This window comes from Microcebus murinus, chromosome 16 (assembly GCF_040939455.1).
Source record: "Microcebus murinus isolate Inina chromosome 16, M.murinus_Inina_mat1.0, whole genome shotgun sequence".
NCBI classification, from domain to species: Eukaryota; Metazoa; Chordata; class Mammalia; order Primates; family Cheirogaleidae; genus Microcebus; species Microcebus murinus.
The window spans coordinates 51,705,184-51,718,726 of NC_134119.1; the positions used below are offsets into that span (position 1 = coordinate 51,705,184).

Below are 13,543 nucleotides of genomic sequence, written 5' to 3' on the forward strand. Positions count from 1 at the left end.
GAGGCCCGTCCTGTGTCTCTTGTGGCAGGGTCCTGTCCCATTTGGCAGGCAGGCCTCGCCGTATGAGCACTTGCACCCTGCGTTGCCTGCAGCCACTAAACTCTCCCTTCTCCCCCAAAGTCACTGCCTGATGCCACAGCACTAACAGGCCACTTTGTGTGTTGTGTCCACAGTCACCTCAGTTGCTCTCGCCAACGCCGACTGAGGTAACCGTCACCCTCTGCCTCCCCTGCCTGCTCGTGGTGCCGCTGGTTGTAAAGATAACCGCCTAGTGCACCCAGGAGGGGCCCCGCGGCTCCTGACAGCCCCTGTGGCTCAGGGCGCCCTCCTGGGTGCTGGTTATTTTTATAATCATGTCTCCTCTGCATGCTGCCCTTGTGTGTCTGCCAGCCCCGCAAATGTGCACGCCTGGGGCACAGGTCCCGCTGGAGTAGATGTTGTTCTGGGTCACGGCTTCCATTAGAGGAACAGTCAGGAGCTGGGCGAGCCAGACAGTATGTCACGCTCTTCCCAGGGGCCCGTGTGGGAAGCGGCCAGGCCCTGGATGGTGGACTCTCAGACTGCATTTCTCCGTTGGATAGCCTTTATTATAATACTAGCAGTCCAGGTCCTCCTTCCTGTTTCTCAAAATCAATCATGACACAGACAACTGCCAATCAGACTCCAGTCTGCTGCAGCTCTGGGCACTGGCTGTCTCTGTGCAGGGATGTCACCGTAGCCAGGAATGCAAACCTGTGACACAGCCACACGCGAGTGCTGTCTCCGTGCTCAGCGCTGTTGTGAGCATTTGGTGCATACTAACCTCCTTAGCCCACCCCAGCCCCCCAAAGCAAGTTCTATGATATTTCCCAGTTTACCAGTAGAGAAATCAAGACACAGGGAAGTCAAATAACGTTTCCAGGGTCAGGAGCCCTGAGGTGGAGGAGGATCCCAGCCCAGCCCCACCCCACTGGGCTCCCTGGCCTCCCATCCCAGCCGCCCACGCCAGTGGAGCTGTGCCCTGGCCGTGGTTGTCATGGCTGCTCGTTAAATTATGAACATAGTGATTCCTAGGCATGAGTAACCTTTGACGTGCTGGGCCTGGGGCCAGGCATTCTTGTATCACCTCTGTACCTGCACGAGGGAGTGATGGGGGCTCCACTTCCAGATCCTTCCAGATGAGGCGAAGGGTCTGCTCAAGGCAGAGCCCACTCTAAAGAGGAGCCTGGTCTCGTTGCAAAGCTCCATCTCTTGGGCCATGACCCCAAGCTGGACACACAAGTGCACGCGGTTGGTCAGTGGGAAGCTGCATGGCCATGCACAGCCTGCAGGCTTCCAGTCCACAGGTGGTCACTGTGGCCCTGGGACTTTGGCCACCCTCACCAGGACCTTAGCCAGGTTTCCCAACCAGCCCTCAGGTGTGGTCCCGGGAGAACTTACCTGCTTGTCCTCCCAGGCCGAGGCCGTCCCCTCACTCCTTATGGCCTGGGAGAGCCAGAATCTTCTGCAGAGCCCTGGTCTCTCTGCTTGACTCCCCAGGCTGTCACCACAGACACGGTGCCAGGGGACTGGGGAGGAACAGGCACATGTTAGCCCTGATGGCGCTATTCTGTGGGGAGAGCCTGCCCCACCTAGAGAGCCTGCAGCAGCTGGGCACCAAATCCTCGGACGCAGGAATGTGACAACCAGACGTGCAGGTGGTTGGCTTGTTCACACTGCTCATCCTGCATAGAGCCAGTGCACCCCAAGTACAGGCTGAGCGAGGAGCCAGGACATGTGTCTGGGGCCAGTGGCCACCAGGGCTGTGCGGAGGATACCAGGGTGGAGAGGAGAAAGATAGCAGGGCCTAGCTACCCGAGAGAGCATGCCCATGGCTGTAGGGTGTGCCAGCCCTAGGGGCTCAGAGCCAGGCACAGGTAGGAATTTGGCTTGAGGGCTGTCCTGAGAAAGCATGGATGGGGTGCACAAGGCAAGCTTCAGAGACAGCGAGCCCTGAGGGCTGGGAGGTAAGCTCTGCCAGCCTGGGAGCTGGGGGGCCAGACCAGGAGCCCAGTTGCTCATCACAGCGCTGGCAAAACAGCGTCCACCCCACAGCTGTGTCACGACTAAAGCCAGCATGCCACACTGTGGCAACAGGGCAGCCTGCTCTGCTGTGCCGTGGTGCCATCCCATCTCACACCACGCCACGCTGCCCACTCTGACCGCTCCAAACAGCTGCCCACTCCTGCTCCGATGAGCTCTGCCTTGTTAGTGCCTGTGGGTCTGACTCAACAGGGCTTCCCAGCCCAGGAGGGGCACGTCCCCACCTCCAACGTGCCTCCAGCACCCTTAGAGTCCCTGGCTTATGCATGAAGGACCCCAGCAGGCCTGGGGAAGTCCCAGTGGTCCTCACGCTATGCTCCAAGGATCGCTGGGTGCTGGGAAGGGTTGGGTAGGCGGGGACTGGGGGAGTGGGTGGGCCCAGGTGCTCTGACCCCCTCTGAGGAAGCCTGGCCTGCAGGGGAAGGGGTGTGGCAGAGGGCTCTCCCCAGGGGTGCCCTCCAAGTACCAGGGATTTAGCCACTGGGTCCGGTGGGCAGACTCGAGCTGGAGGCAGGGGTGGGGATGGGGCGGGCAGCGCTCTTGGCTCCGGTGCCCACAGCTGTGTTTTCCCTCCCAGGGGGACCAGGACGACCGCTCCTACAAGCAGTGCCGGACCTCCAGCCCCAGCTCCACTGGCTCGGTCAGCCTCGGGCGCTACACGCCGACCTCACGCTCGCCCCAGCACTACAGCCGTCCAGGTACTTGGCCCTGTGGGCACTTCATCCCCCCAGTAGAGCTGCACTTCTCTTTGGTTTTCCTGTTACAAAGTGGCCTCTTTCTTGTGCAACCGAAAACATGATGGAAGGGGTGGGATTGCCAGTGGGGGGCGGCTGAGAACAGGTCAATTTAGCCACGTAAAGAAAAGGACTTCCTCACACCTGGGTGGGGTTGGCCACAGGCAGCTGTTGCCTTGGCTGGGGAAATTGTCCTGTGACACATAACCTGAGCAGAGAATCCAGCCAGTGTTTCAGTAGCGAGAGATGTAAGGAAGATAAAAACGGCACTAGATGTCAGCCAGGTCCGAGCCCTTGTGGGTCTGTGAAGACTTGAGCTATGCAGGTAAAATCAGTGGCTGAAAAGTGGGGGGAGAGTATCCGTTCACCCCCACCTGCTGTTGTGCCCGTCACCCCAGCAACAGCCATCTCGTGGGCAAGTTGGCGAGAGGCCACCACCAGGCCCCTGCTAGCAAAGAGGGTCCCCGGGAGGGCCCCCTCCAGTTTCATCTCATTCCCTGCCTGGTGCCGGCTGTGTCTTGCTCCCCTGTAGCTGTAAAACTCCTCCACCCCCCCAAGTGTGTCCGAACCATGCACAGGGGTGCTCCCCGCAGATGCTGCCTTTTTGAAGGATTTTTACAAGCCGCTCGGCCAGCTGCTGCATGGCCCCATTTTCACATCCATGAACTACAGCACTTATTTTTGCAGACTTTGTGGAAAAATCACAACTCATTCATTTGCAAAGTTATTTTCATTGACTCTTTGCAATGTGCCTGGTACATTTTCTCAATAAATGTTGAGAAAGTGGGTGAGCGAATGAGTGAGTCAACCAATGAGTGATCAAGTGAGCTAATAAGAGCATGAATGAGTTATTAAGTGAGGAAATGAGGAGTGAGTGAATGTGAGTGAATGAGTGAATGAGAGTGATTGAGTGAATGAGTAAGTGAATGAGTGAGAGTAAATGAACAAGTGAGAGTGAGTGAGCAAATGAATGAGTGAATGAGTGAGAGTGAGTGAATGAGTAAACAAATGAATATATGAATGAGAGAGTGAGAGTGAATGAGTGAGTGAATGAGTAAGTGAATGGATATATGAATGCGTTAGTAGGTGAGTGCGTGAGAGCTCGAGTGAGCAGCTGAGCAGGTGAGTCCTGGGGACCCCTGGCTGCCCACCTGGTCCGTGGTCCCGGCTGCTGTGGCTTGCCAGCCAACATGCTTGGCCTGGGCTACGCCAGAGAGTCAGGAGGTGCGTCTCGCCAGGCAAGGCCAGTGAGGCCATCTGGTGGCGGGCCACTCCCTGGCCCCTGGCCAGCTGCTCTCCCCCGGTGCCTCGATCCAGGGAGACCCCCGCATGGAGCGACAGGCCTGGCTCAGGGCACCGTCCTCCCCCGAGAGCCCTGGCAGAGGCGCCTGCCCGGCAGCCCTCAGGGCCACCACTTTGTCTTCCAGAGGGTGGGTTTCCCTGCTGCGCACCTGGGGGAAAGTGGCCTGAAGCATGTTTGGTGGCCCCTCAGGTGCCTCAAAAAGGTGTGCATTCCTCGAGAGAGGAATCAGCGGTGCTCCTGGAGCAGCGGGGTCTGGGCTGCTGGCTTTGCAGCCACAGCCCAGGCTGACTGACGCTCTCTGTTGCCCCGTAGCTGGTACTGTGAGTGTTGGTACCAGTAGCTGCCTCTCCCTGTCCCAACACCCAAGCCCTACATCCGTGTTCAGACATCATTACATCCCCTACTTCCGAGGTAAGGCGCACAGTGCCGTGGCTGTGGTGCGGAGGGCGTCCGCGCCGGTGTCTGTGTGCTCGCTGCCCCGCGTCCTGCATGGCTTCCCTGGAGCCCTCTGTCCCACGCCCTGTGCCCCTGCTGTGTGTGTCCTGTGCGTTGGGCTCTGTGTGTCGGTGTGTACATGTGTCTGGGAGGAGAACACAGATAACATGTCACAGGAACAAGAGGCGGGGTGGGCTTGGAAAGCTATGGGAGAAGGGGACCAGGCTTGGCCGGGCACCTGCCCTAGGTGTTGCACTAGGAGCCTTTATGCAGGTCACCTCCTTTGACTCCCTGCGTCAGCCCCAAGGGCCCAGGACACAGACCTACCCACGGGCGTCCACATCACCGCGTGGACACCTGCACACGAATCCCACTGGGGAATGCCAAGCTGGTGTTTCCCACATGCTGTGGGCTGAACCGTGTCCCCAGATTCTGTGTTGAAGCCCGGCCCCCACGTGACTGTGTCTGGAGACAGGGCCCGTAAGGAGGTGATTAGGGACAGTGAGGTCATGAGGGCGGGGCCCTATCTGGTCGGGCGGGTGTCCTTGTGAGAAGAGGAAGGGACCCCAGAGCGCTCTCTCTGGGCACACTCAGAGGCTATGTGAGGATACGGTGACCGGTGACCGTCCACAAGCCAGGAAGGGAGACCTCACGAGAGACTCTGCCAGACCTTTGACCTGAGCCTCCCAGTCCCCGGAACCGTGAGGAAAACCACTCCTGTGCTCACACCGCCCGCCTGTGGTGCGCAGCCACATAGCCCTCGCTGACGGCTGCGCCATAGCCAAACACTCCGAGGGGCAGAGGAAGCAGCAGTGAGTGCACACCGACCCCCCAAGCCACACGCTGGATCCCCTCCCCCCGCAGGGAGCAGGAAGGCCCAGCAAACACCGTCGGCTTCTCCCACCACTTGGAAATCACCAAACGGGCACGAGGACTTGTGCATCTCTCTGTGCACGTTGTCGTCACTTGCTTTGAGTGGGCCCTGTGGTCTGCTGAGAGGAGAGTCCCTCATCCTAGGTGCGCCTTCCTCACCGCCGAGCCGACTGTCCCTACGGCTCACGGCCTTGCTGGGATGTCCTGACTCATCTGGGAAGAACAGAGGCCGAACGGCATCTGAGAGCAGGCGAGCAGCGGCAGGGGCCTTGCTGCACACGTCCACACGGTCCCCAGGAGTCACGGCAAGGGCACACACACTTTCAGAACCCGTAGTGAATGTCACTATTTAGGCGGATCACGAGCCGGTTACCCAAGGAGACGCCGCGTCTGCCATTGCTCAAGCATCAGAAGGGCCCGGCCACATGGCCACACAGCTCCTCCCAGGCAGTGGCCCTACTGTTCCTGTGGGGCCCCTGGCTGGGGCCGGCCAGAGCACAGCCAGTCTCCCCTGGCCCCCCAGATGGCCTGGGGCAGACCCGGGCCTGGAGCCAGCGCAGAACCTGTGACTCTCTCCTCCTTCTCCCCTTTCTGAGTCCCCACCCTCTAATTCCTGCCACTGCAGGGTGAGCAGAGGCCAGGGCAGTTCCCTTGGGCAGCGGTCAGTGGATGCAGCACTGTCCTCAGTGCATGAGAAAGGCCAGGGAGGACCCGAGTGACAGGCTGCCCAGCCCTTTCCTCCTGTCCCCTGTGGGGAGGAGAGTGCGGAGAGGCCCCACCCGCCAAAGTGTGGCTCCAGAGCTGTCAACAGAGCCCATCCAAGGGCATCTGCCAGGGCCAGGAGGCACTGTCCCTGTGTGGGGATGGGGCACCAGACCCATGTTGGCTTTGCCACCTTTGATGCCTGTCTCTGTCCTGGTTCCTGCCTGGCTGCTCCAGCTGCCAGCGCCTTTCATTCAACAGTCAGATGGCACCCTCTGCCTTCCTCTCTGGTGTCAGATGCAGGATTGCTCAGCACCCCTGCCTCTGCCCCTGTGCAACTCCCACAGCTGTCCATGACCTTGGGAGCACCTGGCCTTTTTCTAGAACTTACCCCTAAGGAGACTGAGGCTCAGAGAGAAGTCACTGGCCCAAATCCCAAAGCTCCTTTGGGCAGAGCCCAGAGCGAGGCTCCTACCCTGGGGTCCTTGTTTATATGTCCACCCTGGGGTCCTGGGTCCACCTCTGAGGCCACACCAAAGGCAGCTAGTCCTCTTAGCAGCCCATGGGCTTCGGCGCATTTGGCCTGTGGGCACTTTGGTGGCCAACTGTACCCAGGGCTGCCTGCCCTCCTCTCAGCTGGACATGGAACCTGGGGCCCACCTATTCTCTGGGAAAGCCTTTCCTGCTCACTCCCCACAGCTCCTTTGGCACCTTTGGCTGCAGTCTGTGGATGTGTCCCTGTGGGCAGTGCTGTGGGGGGAGGGCTCCCCAAGGAGAGGCGTGCCCATCCTGAGCTGAACAGACGCTGGCAGGGACCCTCAGTTCCCCCCATTTTTGCCCACCCCACCACCCATCCAGACACACCCTCCCACCACACCCACCTTTCAGAGAGGAGCTGGCCACAGCCATTTGCACTTCAGCATGAATTTCAGCCCTGGGCGGGCTCCTGGGGTGGTGCACAATTCAAGCACAACCTCTCACCTGTCGAGGAGTGGGCTGCAGGGACAGGCAAGTGTGCGGGTGCCCCGGGAAGCCACTGCTGCTCACCAGTGAGGCTTCTCTGAGCCGCGTATCGAAAGAAGGAGGAGGGAGAGGCTTTGGTGTGAGCCCCAGGTCAAGGCCACCTCCCTACCCACCCAGTGTGCCCATAGGCACCTCTTCATCTTGCCATGTCCACTCTCTTGGCTCCAGACGGGCCCTCATGCCTGGGCCTCCACGGCGGGCCGTGGCCGATGGCTCAGGCGGGATGTAGCGGTGTGTCGCACAAGTGAACACCTGCACCTGTCTTGGTTTGCGTCTTTCGAGGCACTGCGCATGGCTGCAGCATGGTCTGGCTTTGGTGTCACCTTGAGAAGGTTCAAAAGAGCCACCTGAGAGAGCCCCCGGGGCCAGAGCTGAAACAATTTGAGCAACAAAATGGCTAACATATATTGATCATAATCCAAAGTGTAACATTAATATCAGTGCACGCTGATGAAAAAAAACAGTTGAATAAATAAATAAGTGGGGGCGAAGAGACAAATCTCCCCCACAGAATCCAAATCATTCATGTAGCTGCTCTGTCCTCAAGGGGCCGGGGCATGAGTCCCGTGCCACATGTATGGCTAAGCATGGGCTGTACCTGGCGACTGGCTTCCGGAGAGCACTGTATGGGAAGGAGAGAGGATCAGCCCCACCGCGGAGTCCCAATGGGCACTGCCTGGGCAAGGGCACTGCTGCAGTGCCAAGTCCTACTGACAGCAGCTGCCCGTGGCACGACGTGATGAGGATGGCCCTCTGCTCTGGGCCTCCTCCCCAGTCCCATGCCCATCATGAGAAAAAGTCAAATCCCAGTTCAGGGACATTCCACAAAATACTTGACCAGTACCTCTCAGAACTGTCAAGGTCACCAAAAACAAGGAAGGTCTGTGAAACTGTCATAGCCAAGAGAGTCTAAGGAGACATGACGACACAATGACTCAATGTGATGCGGTGTTCCAGGTGGGATCCTGGAACAGAAAGAGGACATTGGGTAAAAACTCTCACGGGCACTCTCTGGGATTAAGGAGCTGGAAGCCCCCCCACAGGTGTCAGGAGCTGCCTAGAAGGTGAGCCTCCGCAGAAGGGGCCTCTGTGCTTTTCCAGTGTCACCCACAGCCAGGCTCTCCGCAATCTTCCCATTCATGGAGACAGCAGTGGCCTGGAGTTTTCACCGAGGCCCAAGGAGGAAGCTGGGCTGTGAGCAGTGACCAGGCTGGTCTCATGGGACACTGGCCCTGTACCTGGCAGCCCTGTGCCCTCCACAGAAGGCAGGCAAATTGGTGCCCATTCCACAGAGCTGTCACAGCCATGCCACAAGACAACTCGGGCAAAGCCATCCAAGTGGCACTGGAGGGCGGGGTCACAGCTAGTGATGTGTTTTGTTCCGATGAAGCCACATGGGGAGCCAACAGCGTGTGCAGAGAAAGGAGGGGTCCGTGGTGGGCTGTGTCCTTCCCGAAGGCTGCATGGAAGAGGCAGAGCCTGAGCCTGGACCCAGGAAGGGTCTGGACAGTGGGAAGCCTCAGTCAAGGCGTTCCGGGAGTGGCCGTGGAGCAGGGGTCATGGCAATGGTATGTCAGGTGGAGGCCGAGGTGGCAGAACTCGGGGGCAGGGTTAGAGGGCCCAGGTGGCAGGAGTGAGGCAGGCCACCATGGCTGTGTCCTGGCTGCCCCTTGGTCTCACCCCTCCGAGCATCTGCTGGAAGTAGTGGACCCTCCTCAGGTAAACATGCACAGGTGTGCACAGAATTGTAAATTCAGGGGACATCGCACTGTGGGCTGGGAACTGGGGAGGCACAGGAATGCAGCAGCACATCAGAATCCTTGGCCAACTGGGCGTGAGCCGAGGCAGAGAAGAGGCCGTGATCCTAGATAGAAAGAAACGCAGCATTCGAGGCCTCCTAGGTTCCTCGTTCCTCAGAGGAGAGCAGCTCAGCCTGGTGTGACGGCGCGTAGGTGATCCTAGAGTTTGTCCGGATGTATTTGTTAAAGGCCCTCTTCTGTCCCATCTTGCTGCCCCTGTGGGTGGATCTTGTCACAGCTGTGGGCGGCAGAAAGCATCTGTGGGCTCCTGTCCTTGCACGTGGGCCTGGTCTGCCTGGTGCGAGGCACCGCTGCCACCGGGGGGTGCAGGAGCCAGAAGAGTCAAGTGGAGCTCCGGGAGGCTCTGTGCTGTTCTGGAGGGAGGTAGCTAAGGGAAGAGCAGTTATCTGAGGTTCCTTCAGCATTGACAGGTGAAATTAGCACCCACGCCCAGACATGAGAAAGCGGCCAAAGTTGGAGGCAGTAGTCCCCTTTGTGGCCTCAGCCCTGTGCAGGCCACCGATTGGGGTCCGCTCAAGCTGAACCCGCCCTGCCCTGGGCACCCTCCTGCTGCATCCAGCCCACCCACCCAGGCAAGAGCCCCTCTGGGCCGGCATCTGTGGGGCCTTCCTCGTTTGCCCACCAGGCAGTCCCTGGCTGGTCCTCTCCCTGGCCTGGCGTGGCGCTCACCTGCTGGGAAGCTCTGATTCTTAAGGATGTCACTTTCGGGCCCTGCTGTTTTGAAAGTCTACAGCGTGAAGGCAAAGTTCTCAAGTCGAGCATACCCTTCCCCTTGCCACCCTGTCACCTGGTGCCATGAAGGGTCCCCAAGGCCAGGAGAGAGGGACAGTGACTTAGAGTGTCTTGCCAGAATGAGCGTGAACCTCATCATCACGTTCCACACCCATGCGTCTGTCTATCGTGTCGTTCCTTAAACAGGTGGGGGGATTCGTCCAGGTAACTAGGCTCTTTAGATTTGTGGCTTGATAATCCAACCTTGTTTGGAAAAACAGCAATTGCAATTGAGGTAAGAAATTGGAGCCAGGGTCAGAGGCTCAGAGGATACTTTTCATTTAATTTGCCACAAAATAGTTTAGTTTAGGAACTTGGCAACCGATGGATGCTGTTCTTTTCTTTTTCTCCTGTAGCTGGTAAAATTTTGATCAGTGGCTTTTAAAGATGATTTCGATTCATTTTAGCATTTAATTTATTCTAAGTGACTAATTTGTGGATTCTGAAGGAAAGCAGCATCATTTTATATGAGAGTAATTAGGAAGGGTGGCTGGAGTTTTGGTGATTTGCAATTTGCTGGATTCAAGCACCCGCCAGGGCAGAAAGCAGCCAGGACAGGTTGTGCGCCCAAGGCCCCTGGCTCTGACTGGCGGCCCAGCCCCACCCCTGTGAACCAAGAACAGCAGCTCTTGGCCCTGAGTGTTCTTGCTCCTCTGCCTGGGGCATTCACTGGAGCTGATCTCAAGGTTGGATTAGCAAGCTGTTGGGCCCAGTCTGGAAATGTCGGTGGGCCATGCTCCCTCCCCTGGCAGAGAGCGTGGGCCACTGCACTGGGCAGGAGAGGTGGGCTCGTGCCAATGGGCTGTCATGCTTGAAATGCTCTACTCTGCTTTTCCGTTTCCCCCTGGTTTGCTGTCTTTGCTCTTCCGTCTGGAGGCAGTGAAAGTGGCCGGAGCACCCCCAGCCTCTCCGTGCTGTCAGACAGCAAGCCTCCTTCCTCCACCTACCAGCAGGCGCCTCGCCACTTCCATGTCCCAGGTAGGCCCCTACATGCCCGCTGGCCCATCACGCGGAGGTCTGGCTGTACCAGAGTTGTCCGAGGACTGGCCTGGACTCCGCAGGTCCCATGTGATTCGTCAAGCCTCTCCACTGCTTCCCCAAGCCCTGAAAGTCTTTAAAGGTCACCAGATGGTTTTGCACATCCCCAAACTGATGTGCGATTGAGTTTCTCCCAAAGCCCCACAAGTGCCAGGCAGACACATTTGTCCCCCGGGAATCGGGTGGAGTAGAGGGACCATCTGGGCAGCTGCAGCTCCCAGGGGCCGGCGGGGCCTGCCTGCTGTGCCGACTGGCTGCCTCTCTCCCCAGCCCCTTCAGATGGGGGTGGCCTCTGGAGTGGGGAGGCTTGGTCTGGGGCCTGGGTGTCTGTCACTTGCTGGGTGGCACGTTCATCCTGGTGATTCTAAAGCTGGGTGAGTGCTTGTTGCTGACAAAGCAGAAGAATGAAAACCACCACAGTCTGCTTGCTTACCCTCCTGTTCTCTCCTTTTTCTTTCTTCTTCTTTCCCAGACACTGGTGTAAAAGATAACATCTATAGGAAACCCCCCATCTACAAACAGCATGGTACAGTCGGACCCTCCCACCACCTGGTTTGCCTGCATGCCTGTGTGAACGCACCCCTGGCTGTGTTAACTGGGTTTAACTGGGGAAGGCACCACCCAGGCCGGCGGCCGTCTGGACAGTAAACGCAGATTCGCTGGTGTCCTCCCGAGAAGCCTCTATTCATAATTGCAATGAAGGGAGTGTCCGAGTGAGGACACTTCTGTGTGTGACAAACCTGAGGCAACTCCACTGGCCGTCAGACGGCCGGGCCGAGCCTGCTGTGGTGCCTTCAGGGGTTCTGCTTTGGGGGAGGCAGAGTGACTTTAGCCAAGAAAGTAAGAGGGGGGCACTTCTCAGACCATGACCTGACCCAGGCCTGATCTATGGAAAACAACAAACTAGAGTCAGTCGTTCACCCCTCAGGGAGAATTTATGATAGGTCCTGTGTTGGGGGAATTCTGATGGTAGAATGAATGGCCTTGCCTTTGTTAAAGACATTTCTCGAATAAGCAAATAGAGGTTGGAGGTGTTTCACAGTGAGGGCATCTCTCAGCCCTCTGACCCACCTCTGCTCCACGTGACCCTACCTGGGACAGGTGTGCAGGGAGCAGATTGTTCAGGCCATGGAGCAGGAATCCAAGGCTCAAAGCCTCCCTCTGTGTCTCCTCGTGAGATTTCTGGGTGGTTGAGGGCACGCTGCTTCCCTATCCTGAGCCTCTGTTTCCTTGTCTGCAAAACAGGGCCCTCTGCCCTGCCCTCTCCTCAGGCTGGTTGCGAGGGCTTCATGGAGTAAGGAATGTGGAAACACGGCCTAAACTGTAAAGTGCTGTGCATGTGGTAGGGACTGTAATCAAGTTGCTAGAGATGGGAGGAGGGATTTCCATATGGAATGTTCTTGTCCAGATGCAGCCAGTGAAAATAGCCACGTCCCGCATTGACAATTGGAGGACACTTTTAGGTGAAATCTTATAAAAACTGGGATTTCTGTGACTTCCTGACAGCGCAGTGGTCTAGTTATGCAAATAACTTTTTAAAAATGTTTTCCATAATGGCAGTAGGCCCTGCACTTGGTGCATGCTTTCCTCTTCCTGAGAAGGAAAAAATGAATTAAACCTCGTGGGTTCCCAGAAGATGATGGCTTTTACCATTACCTTCAACAAGAATCTCCAGGAAGGACCAGAGTGGGATAGGGCAGCCAGACTCTAGGGCCCTGGAGATTGCCCTCACCAGCTCCGCTGGGTGACAAGTGAGGAAACTGAGTCCAGACTGTCCATCACGGTTCCCCGCTACACAGCTCGGAGCGCAGTATGTTCTGTGCTCGTGAAAGGCTGTGTCGGCTCCTTTATTAACAACCACTCTGCCTCAGACCCCACAGGCAGTGCGGGAGGGGCGGCCCCTCAGGAGGGGGGTGGACGATAAACCAGGTCACAGAATCCCTGTGAGTGTCTGACAGAGCCAGATCTAAGAGAAAGAGCTTCAGCATCAAGTGCTTTAACTGAATCATCTGGCAGAGACGTTACTGTTGCCAGTGATGATCTTTGTGTTTTTTAAAAATGTGTATATGAATGACTCTCCTACCCAGAGGCAAGTTAATTCCTATTTTACCAAACCCTGAGAAATTACCAAAACCTTTTTTCATTCCAGAATTTTGTTATATAGAGTCTTTTATGAGATAGATTTTGTAGTGCACCTACTCCCTGCCGAGCATTTGGCCACATAACTGGGGACAAACATGAGTAAAATCTGTCCCTGGACGCAAAGGGCTGTGTGAATTGTGTGTAACTGTACGTAAGTTGAGTTGTGGGCGTGGGGTGTGCTCGTTCCTTAACCAGCTCTCCTTAGACAGCCCTCAGAGTACAGACGGTGTGTTAGGGCATGTTCGCTGCACAACATGTACATCCAAGTAGATATATCCTGTGGAAGGTGTGTGCCCGTGTGCACAGCTGTGTGCATGAGCGTGCATGTGTGCATAGGTGTGTTTAAGGCCCACACGTGGCCCCGGCCCCATCTAGGCAAGCTGACCGTCCAGTCATCTCTGAGAGGAGAGAGGGACACAGCTCAGGCCCCAGCAACCCTTGTTTTAAATCCCCAACTTTCCTGAAACAAATTCTGGGTAATGATACAGAATTACTGGACTGTTTAATTAGTTCACGATAATATATTCAACAAGTTAAAAAAAAACCCTTTTAATTAACCTATTTACTTTTTCACTCTATATTTCAAACTTATTGAAAGTTTTTTAAAATTAGCATTGGTCTTTTCTGATGCCAAGGCCCAT

General features: G+C 56.8%; 1 protein-coding gene across 12 annotated transcripts in view; it reads left to right on the plus strand.

Moving 5' to 3' along the window:
- Positions 1–13,543, plus strand: part of ABLIM2 (actin binding LIM protein family member 2) — a 147,245-nt gene that overhangs the window by 96,824 nt on the left and 36,878 nt on the right. For 3 of the 12 annotated variants that reach the window (XR_012912432.1, XR_012912431.1, XM_012783451.3), the window contains exons 11-15: positions 174–206; positions 2,639–2,759; positions 4,411–4,509; positions 10,599–10,700; positions 11,233–11,286. Coding sequence is in view for 3 of the 12 variants with exons in the window: in XM_012783451.3 (XP_012638905.2) it covers positions 174–206; positions 2,639–2,759; positions 4,411–4,509; positions 10,599–10,700; positions 11,233–11,286 (409 nt within the window). In the remaining 9 variants the exon portion in view is untranslated. The remainder of the gene's footprint in view (positions 1–173; positions 207–2,638; positions 2,760–4,410; positions 4,510–10,598; positions 10,701–11,232; positions 11,287–13,543) is intronic. The other 9 variants (XR_012912434.1, XR_012912433.1, XM_075992932.1 and 6 more) reach the window with 5 other exon arrangements.